Below are 9,851 nucleotides of genomic sequence, written 5' to 3' on the forward strand. Positions count from 1 at the left end.
GTTTGGAAAACATTCTTGACAGAGAATAACAATGAAAGAGCTTGCAAGCTGTAAGAGCTGGGAACATTGTTAGCAGCTGGTTAGGGCTGGAAAGAAATATTTGGAGCAAGTTAGAGCAATGGAAAAAAAAACCTGTAAAGACTTAGAGCTTGGACAACATTCTTTGCAAAGAGTAACAATGAAAGAACCTGCAAGTTAAGAGCTGGGAAGATCATTAGAACCTAGTTAGGACTGGGGGGGGGGGGAGCTTTCAAAAAAGCTACATTCAGAGTATAAGATGCACCTGAATTTTCAGCCTTTTTTAGGGAGGAAAAAGGTGTGTTTTATAGTCCGAAAAATACGGTATGTGGAAGAGAACAGGAGTGGGTTCTAACTTAGCTCGCCACTGGTTCACTTTCTCTTGCACTACATGCATTGTGTGCCATGCGGCTGCACCACACAAGAGTATGCACATTGCCAAAACATAGCTTTTGCACATGCACAAAAGCAAAAAGCATCTTTTGCCCATGTGCAGAAGCCAAAAACATGAGACCCGGTTCGAGGGCATGGCCAACCGGTGATAGTTCCTGGTTTGGCGAGTGGGGAGGGGAAATTGCCACTACCGGTTCTATAGAACCAGCCCAAACCAGGAGCAACCCACCTCTGGAAGAGAACTTGCTATTATTTTAGGCAGCATCTGCCCCTAATTGACTTAATTTTCAAAGTCAAGAGCAGGCAACTCAATGCTCTCTATATGGCTAAGACTACAAATCCCACAATTCCTTGCTGACAACAGTTGGCAATTTTAGAGATCCAGATATTGGATATCAGATTTAAATTACAGGAAACAGATTTGACGGATGGTTTGAAAAGTTGATTGCTTGGTAGCCTTATTGGCAAATTCAATCCCCATACCAAAAAGACAAGAAAAAAATTGGAATTGAGATAGAAATAAACTATTAGACAAACTTCTGACGGGTCCAAAGGATAAAATTATTTCTAAATTCTATAATTCTCTTTTGAAATTATGATTGCCTTTTGTGCCAGGATAGCTGTACTACCTGACTCTCTCTTTATTAAGTAATCATTGCAGATAAATTTTGCCCATTCCAAAGAAAGCAAAAATAAGAAAAACGGGCAGCCAAAGGCTCAGCCTTGAGGTCAATTAGTTGCTTGAAATAGAATCTTCCAGGTCAAGACTATAAATTTGTTGGTGACACTCAGTGGCTTTGTGACCAAGAGATGGACAGGAGAAAACGCTACTCAAAGGGACCATTTTCAAAAGTCCAACTTTGAACAGACAGCCTCCAGGGAATAAGAGCTAATAGGGTCAGCGGATTGAAGAATGCAATTATACAAGCAATCGGATACCCAACTTTTTTGATCTCCCCTCTTCGGTCCAGAGAATACAGCTGATTTCACTAAATTCAGCCTAAGCAAGCTGAAGAAGCTTCTTGGATGATGAGGTTCTGGAATATGGTTGCCCACTCCACACGATATTGGTTTAAAGCCCTTGTAACGAGTTGGGCCAGTCGGTTTACTAAGGGGGCTGCATGAGTGCTGCTGGCCATGGCGAGCTACAGCTCATTGAGGGAACCATGAATGCCAACATGTACTGTGTCTGTGACATACTGAAGCTGACTAGAACACAGGGCAATATTCTAACATGACAACAACCTCAAACACACCTCCAAAATGACCACTGCCTTGCTAAAAAAGCTGAGGGTAAGGGTGATGGACCGGCTTGTCTCCTGGCCTAAACTCTATTGAGCATCTGTGGGACATCCTGAAATGTAAGTTAGAGGTGTACAAGGTCTCTTAACATCTACCAGCCTTCTGATATCATCATGGAGGAGTGGAAGAGAACTCCAGTGACAACTTGTGAAACCCTGGTGAATTCTATGCCCAAGAGGGTTAAGGCAGTACTGGAAAATAATGGTGGCCACACAAAATATTGACACTTTAGACGCCATTTGGACACTATCACTTAGGGGAGTACTCATTTTCATTGCCAAACATTTAGACAATCATGGCTGTGTGTTGTGTTATTTTGAGGGGACAGCACATTTACACTGTTCTACAAGCTGTATACTCACTACTTTACATTGTAGGCAAGTGCCATTTCATCAGTGTTGTCACTTGAAAAGATATGCTTAAATATTTACAGAATGTGAGGGTGCGACAAAGGAAAATATTATTGTTTAATATAAGGGAAAACTATGCAAGGATGGATTTATATGCATAGTTAATTGTAAAATGAAACGAGGGACAAACGGATGTAAAATGGATGTAAAATGATATGGGATAATTGTCAAAGAAGAATATCGTAAAATATCTTTTTTTAAAAAAAGTTTAATAATTATTATTTATTTTTTTTAAAGGAAATGTTTTAGCAGTCCCACATGGTAACAAAAGGCGAAGAGGCAAGAATGAAGGCAAAGCTTAGAACAAAAAGAATGAATATTAAATGTAGAAATTGAGAGGTGAAAATAGAAGATGGGATGCTTGTAGGAATTTTTTTCCGCATCAGGATGTTGTTGTTTTTTAATGCGTGGGGAGACTGTGAGAACATTGCACCACAGTCCTGTACATGGATGGCATGTTTGGTTGCTCGAAAGAAAAGTACTTACTGGAATTCACCTTTGATGAGTTGTTGTTGTTAGGCCTTGATGGCAATGTCACGAGGGCAGGTAAAGGTGCCTTTCTTGTCGCTGAAAGGAGAATCAGAAGATAACACATTAGCAAGGGTGGATTGTGAATTGCACTGCTTTAGCGGAGGTTCACACTCAGTGATGGGCTACCAAATTTTTACTACCACACTGTGGGCGTGGCTTATGCATTTTGTTTCAACATCTTTCAGTGCAAATTGGGTGCTCTGGGGTGGAGCTCCAAATTTTGCTACTGGAACTGCGTTCCTGACCGTTGCCCTAGGGGCCCATCACTGTTCACACTAGATCTGAAGTTATGGGTTAGCACATGTGTCCTTAGTGCACGATGTGCATAGAGTCCACGGAGAGGGGCGGCATACAGATCCAATAAGTAAGTAAGTAAGTAAGTAAGTAAGTAAGTAAGTAAGTAAGTAAGTAAGTAAGTAAGTAAGTAAGTAAGTAAGTGTCCTTCATGCACAGGGAGCCAAATCAGTAGTGGTATTTACTTCCCTTTGCTACCGGTTTGGACATGGGAGCATGCGCACAGGGTGCTTCTGTGCATGCACAAAGCAACTGTGATGATGTTTGGGTGGATGTGCAGGGCCCACTACTACCACTACCGGTTCACCCAAACTGTTGCAGGTTCAAGTCCCAGTGAGGGTATGGCTAGCTGATGAGGCCAAAATAAGGCCGAAGTAAATCTATCCTAGTCTCCCTTAATTTTCAAATTCAGCCAAGAAAAACCTGTGACATCTTCAGGCTGGTGTTTCTGTCCTTGTTCTAGGGTGAATACAGCTGTGTTCGCCCTAGAACAAGGACAGAAACACCAGCCTGTAGATGATGAGTGAGACCTCGTCGAAACGTCGCCAGAAATTTCCAAATCCTACACGGGAAGAAACCCGAATATACCAACACCATCATACCTGTACCCGTGAAAATCTACGAAAACATATATGTTTTCGTAGATTTTCACGGGTACAGTGTGTAAGTTTCAGAGATTCCTGGCGATGTTTCGATGGGGTCCCACTTGTCATCTGCAGGCTGGTGCTTTTGTCCTTGTGCTAGGGTGAACACACATCTGATCCCTTCAGCTTTCTATCAATAAACCAGGGTGATCCGACAGAAAAAACCATATAGCCCCTCCCTGGTACAAAGCTGAAGGGATCAGATCCTGTGGCTTAGAGGTTAATTCTCTGCCTTACAAGGCAGAAGCTGCAGGATCAAATCCCAGTAAGGGTATGGCTAGCTGATGAGGCCAGAACAAGGCTGAAATAGTGCTATCCTAATCTCCCTTAATTTTAAAAATTCAGCAAAAAAACATGTGATACATACAGAATATAGTTTGTCGGCTATGAACAAATTAGCTGCCTTGGAAATGGCCCTGGGTTGGGCCGAGAGGCAAAAAGGAAGCTGTGACGCTCCTTCAATATACCAGGGTGATCCGACAGAAAAAAAATATTTATATTTATATTTATATTTATATTTATATTTATATTTATATTTATATTTATATTTATATTTATATTTATATTTATATTTATATTTATATTTATATTTATATTTATATTTATATTTATATTTATATTTATATTTATATTTATATTTATATTTATATTTATATTTATATTTATATTTATATTTATATTTATATTTATATTTATATTTATATTTAAATATATAGATATATATAAGAGCAGGTCTGAATCTGATCGAACACTTGTAAGAGCTCATATTAAGACTTACAAAGTGGCGCTCAAGGCGGCAAGATGCGCGTACCATGCCGCCTTGATTGCATCAGCGGAATCCCGCCCGGCCGCTCTGTTTAGGGTGACCCGCTCCCTTCTTAACCAGGGGGGAGTTGGGGAGCCCTTGCAGAGTAGTGCCGAGGAGTTTAACACGTTTTTCGCTGATAAAGTCGCTCAGATCCGGGCTGACCTCGACTCCAATTGTAAAACAGAGTCGACTGACAATGAGTCAGTCGAGGTGACTGGGGCACGTACTTGTCCACCTGTCTGGGAAGAGTTTGATCTGGTGACACCTGATGAAGTGGACAAGGCCATTGGAGCTGTGAGTTCCGCCACCTGTTTACTGGACCCGTGTCCCTCCTGGTTGGTCTCGGCCAGCAGGGAGGTGACACGGAGCTGGGCCCAGGAGATTACCAACGCTTCCTTGGGGAGGGGAGTTTTTCCATCACTCTATAAAGAAGCGCTTGTGCGCCCCCTCCTCAAGAAGCCTTCCCTGGACCCAGCCATACTCAACAACTATCGTCCAGTCTCCAACCTTCCCTTCATGGGGAAGGTTGTCGAGAAGGTGGTGGCACTCCAGCTCCAGCGGTCCTTGGAAGAAGCCGATTATCTAGGTCCCCAGCAGTCGGGCTTCAGGCCCGGTTACAGCACGGAAACCGCTTTGGTCGCGTTGATGGATGATCTCTGGCGGGCCCGGGACAGGGGTTTATCCTCTGTCCTGGTGCTCCTCGATCTCTCAGCGGCTTTCGATACCATCGACCATGGTATCCTTCTGCACCGGTTGGAGGGGTTGGGGGTGGGAGGCACTGTGCTTCAGTGGTTCTCCTCCTACCTCTCTGGCCGGTCGCAGTCGGTGTTAGTGGGGGGTCAGAGGTCGACTCCGAGGTCTCTCCCTTGTGGAGTACCTCAGGGGTCGGTCCTCTCCCCCTTGCTATTTAACATCTACATGAAACCGCTGGGTGAGATCATCCAAGGACATGGGGTGAGGTATCATCAGTATGCCGATGATACCCAGCTTTACATCTCCACCCCATGCCCAGTCAACGAAGCGGTGGAAGTGATGTGCCGGTGCCTGGAGGCTGTTGGGGCCTGGATGGGTGTCAACAGACTCAAGTTCAACCCGGATAAGACGGAGTGGCTGTGGGTTTTGCCTCCCAAGGACAATTCCATCTGTCCATCCATTACCCTGGGGGGGGAATTACTGACCCCCTCAGAGAGGGTCCGCAACTTGGGCATCCTCCTCGATCCACAGCTCACATTAGAGAACCATCTTTCAGCTGTGGCGAGGGGGGCGTTTGCCCAGGTCCGCCTGGTGCACCAGTTGCGGCCCTATCTGGACCGGGACTCATTGCTCACAGTCACTCATGCCCTCATCACCTCGAGGTTCGACTACTGTAATGCTCTCTACATGGGGCTACTTTTGAAAAGTGTTCGGAAACTTCAGATCGTGCAGAATGCAGCTGCGAGAGCAGTCATGGGCCTACCCAGGTATGCCCATGTTTCACCATCACTCCGCAGTCTGCATTGGCTGCCGATCAGTTTCCGGTCACAATTCAAAGTGTTGGTTATGACCTTTAAAGCCCTTCATGGCACTGGACCAGAATATCTCCGAGACCGCCTTCTGTCGCACGAATCCCAGCGACCGATTAGGTCCCACAGAGTGGGCCTCCTCCGGGTCCCGTCAACTAAACAATGTCGGTTGGCGGGCCCCAGGGGGAGAGCCTTCTCTGTGGCGGCACCGACTCTCTGGAACCAACTCCCCCCGGAGATCAGAACTGCCCCTACTCTTCCTGCCTTCCGTAAACTCCTCAAAACCCACCTTTGCCGTCAGGCATGGGGAAACTAAACATCTTCCCCTGGGCACGTTGAATTTATATATGGTATGCTTGTGTGTGTGTGTGTATGTTAGTATAGGGGTTTTTCTTAAATTTATAATATTTTAATTAATTGGATTATGTATTGGATTGTCTTTTCACTTGTTTTGAGCCGCCCCGAGTTTTCGGAGAGGGGCGGCATACAAATCCAAATAATAAATAAATAAATAAATAAATAAATAAAATATATTTATATTTATATTTATATTTATATTTATATTTATATTTATATTTATATTTATATTTATATTTATATTTATATTTATATTTATATTTATATTTATATTTATATTTATATTTATATTTATATTTATATTTATATTTATATTTATATTTATATTTATATTTATATTTATATTTATATTTATATTTATATTTATATTTATATTTATATTTATATTTATATTTACATTTACATTTATATTTATATTTATATTTATATTTATATTATTTATATTTATATGTCTTGGCATGTTCAGGTTTCTTCCCATGTAAGTTTAAGAAAACATAGAAGACTGACGGCAGAAAAAGACCTCATGATCCATCAAATCTGCCCTTATACTATTTCCTGTATTTTATCTTAGGGTGGATATATGTTTATCCCAGGCATGTTTAAATTCAGTTACTGTGGATTTACCAACCATGTCTGCTGGAAGTTTGTTCCAAGGATCTACTACTCTTTCAGTAAAATAATATTTTCTCACGTTGCTTCTGATCTTTCCCTCAACTAACTTCAGATTGTGTCCCCTTGTTCTTGCGTTCACTTTCCTATTAAAAACACTTCCCTCCTGGACCTTATTTAACTCTTTAACATATTTAAATGTTTCGATCATGTCCCCCTTTTTCCTTCTGTCCTCCAGACTATACAGATTGAGTTCATGAAGTCTTTCCTGATACGTTTTATGCTTAAGACCTTCCACCATTCTTGTAGCCCGTCTTTGGACCCGTTCAATTGGCCTTGTGCTAGAGTGAACTCCGGAGGCCCTCTGGAGGCTGAAAATGGCCTGTTTCTCAACTTTCTGTGGGCCCAGTAGGCTCATGTTTCATCCTTCCCAGGCTCCAAAGGCTTCTCTGGAGCCGGGGGAGGGTAAAAACGCCCCCCCATCCTCCCGGAGACTCTCTAGAAGCAAAAAACACCCTCCCAGAGCCTCTGTGTGAGCCAGAAATCAGCTAGGTGGCACACACATGCACGTTGGAGATGAGCTAAGGCAACCACTCATGTGCCAGCAGATATGGCTCCATGTGCCACCTGTGGCATCCATGCCATAGGTTTGCCATCACTGTCCTAGACCCTTGGCATCCCTTTTGTAGTGTGATGACTGGAATTGGACACAGTATTCCACATGTGGCCTCACTAGCGCACCAAGATCATAAATGAGTTTCCCAAGACCCTTTGAGTAGCCCTTTTTTGTACCTTCTCAAGCGCTGAAATATCCCTTGTTAAGGTGTGACAAACTGAACATTGCAGTTAGGTGGTAGGGAAAGCAAGTAGGATGCTTGGCTGCATAGCTAGAGGTATAACAATCAGGAAGAGGGAGATTATGATCCCGCTGTATAGAGCGCTGGTGAGACCACATTTGGAATACTGTGTTCAGTTCTGGAGACCTCACCTACAAAAAGATATTGACAAAATTGAACGGGTCCAAAGACGGGCTACAAGAATGGTGGAAGGTCTTAAGCATAAAACGTATCAGGAAAGACTTAATGAACTCAATCTGTATAGTCTGGAGGACAGAAGGAAAAGGGGGTACATGATCGAAACCTTTAAATATGTTAAAGGGTTACATAAGGTCCAGGAGGGCAGTGTTTTTCATAGGAAAGTGAACCACACGAACAAGGGGACACAATCTGAAGTTAGTTGGGGGAAAGATCAAAAGCAACGTGAGAAAATATTATTTTACTGAAAGAGTAGTAGATGCTTGGAACAAACTTCCAGCAGAGGTGGTTGGTAAATCCACAGTAACTGAATTTAAACATGCCTGGGATAAACATAGATCCATCCTAAGATAAAATACAGAAAATAATATAAGGGCAGACTAGATGGACCATGTGGTCTTTTTCTGCCGTCAGACTTCTACGTTTCTATGTTTCTATGACACATGACAATTGCAACTTACTCGAAGGAGGACGGGTCTTCAAAGCAACTGGTTTTTCCTCTGTAGACGGAGAAGCCAATGGAGAAGGAACGGCCATTGCTATAAATATTGAATAATAAAATCATTAGCCTGCGCCCAGCATATCTCAATTAATCAAAATGAAATTTAAATTCTAGAAGACTATTTACAATAAGGAGGGAATCTGGATTTAAAAGAATCTGTGGCTTGGATACCCTAAAAGGATTTTCTGCTTGCATGAAATAAAATATCTCTTTAAAAAAAAAAACTTTCTGTGCATATTCTTAAAGGCTTAAAAGCTCTATTTAAAAAATATCATCAGTTGGCTGAATGGAGAGTTTATTTGCACAGTCTGGGAGTCATTACTTCATGCTTCGCTTGCTGTTAAAATAAATACTACCAAGAGTATCCAACTTTTTCAAGGAATGAAATTCCTCCAGTTTTATCTACGCAAATTGGGCCATTTCAATTGAGAGATGCCATCGCATAAGTAAACTTGGTTGGGTCCCTGCAGGTGACATTGTCCCATTTATTGTGTGATCCCAAATATGAATTCTCAGTAAAAAAAAGAAACCAGCAGTGGCTGGGAAGGAAAGTAAATGGATGAGATTAAATCAAATGAAAGAATGCCAGTTTGGTATAGCGGTTAAAACTTTGGGCTAGAAACCAGGTGGCCAGGAGTTATAGTTCCTCTTAAGCATGAAACTAGCTTTGGGCCGATTGCTAGGAGACTGAGTTCTAATCTTGCCTTAGGCATGAAAGCCAGTTCAATGACCTTGGGCCAATCACTGCTGTTCTGTCGAGCTCTCTGGTAGAATCCTCCCGAAAATGCACAGATACAATTTCAGACACACACACGTTTGACAATTCAAAACAATGTTCTTTATACCGAAAATGCAAATAAACGGAGCACTCTTTTTGTATAGCAAAGAGCACTTGTCTCCAAACAAATTGGTAATTTGTACAAGTCCCTTATCAGTTCTGTGATATTTAGCTTGCAGCTGTGAGGCAATTCACAGTCCTTCTTCTTTCACAAAGTGAAACACACTTTGCTCTGGTTTAGTTTCAAAGTGGGGGGAAAATCAACACACAAAGGTAAAAGTCAGCAAAGCAGGCACGAAACACAACGATCAGATAATCCTCCACAATGGCCAAACCCACAGGCTGCTATTTATAGCAGCCTCACTAATTACCACAGCCCCACCCAACCACAGGTGGCCTCATTTTCTTTGATAATAATCTCTCAGTTGTTGTTGCCTCTCCACATGCGTGGCTGTATCATTAACTCTTGTTCCGAATCCAAGGAGGAGCTAGATAATTGATCTCCTTCTGAGCTGTCTGCCACACTCTCCTACTCCCTGTCACTCATGTCTTCTTGGTCAGAGGAGCCTTCATCAGTAGATTCCACTGGGAGCAAAACAGGCCTGCAGAATGTGGATGTCTCCCCCACATCCACAGTCCTTGGGGCAGGAGCTGGGCCAGAGCTAACCA

The 9,851-nt window shown here is 42.5% G+C and overlaps 1 protein-coding gene across 1 annotated transcript in view; it reads right to left on the bottom strand.

The window, feature by feature from the left end:
- The window catches only part of OC90 (otoconin 90), an 84,078-nt gene extending 75,639 nt beyond the window's left edge, over positions 1-8,439 (bottom strand). The window contains exons 1-2 of the mRNA XM_070748650.1: positions 8,364-8,439; positions 2,610-2,690 (exon numbers count right to left, since the gene is read on the bottom strand). Of these exons, the coding sequence (XP_070604751.1) occupies positions 2,610-2,690; positions 8,364-8,439 (157 nt within the window). The remainder of the gene's footprint in view (positions 1-2,609; positions 2,691-8,363) is intronic.
- Positions 8,440-9,851: the final 1,412 nt, after the last annotated feature.

The sequence above is a fragment of the Erythrolamprus reginae genome, chromosome 3 (genome assembly GCF_031021105.1).
Source record: "Erythrolamprus reginae isolate rEryReg1 chromosome 3, rEryReg1.hap1, whole genome shotgun sequence".
Classification (NCBI taxonomy): domain Eukaryota; kingdom Metazoa; phylum Chordata; class Lepidosauria; order Squamata; family Dipsadidae; genus Erythrolamprus; species Erythrolamprus reginae.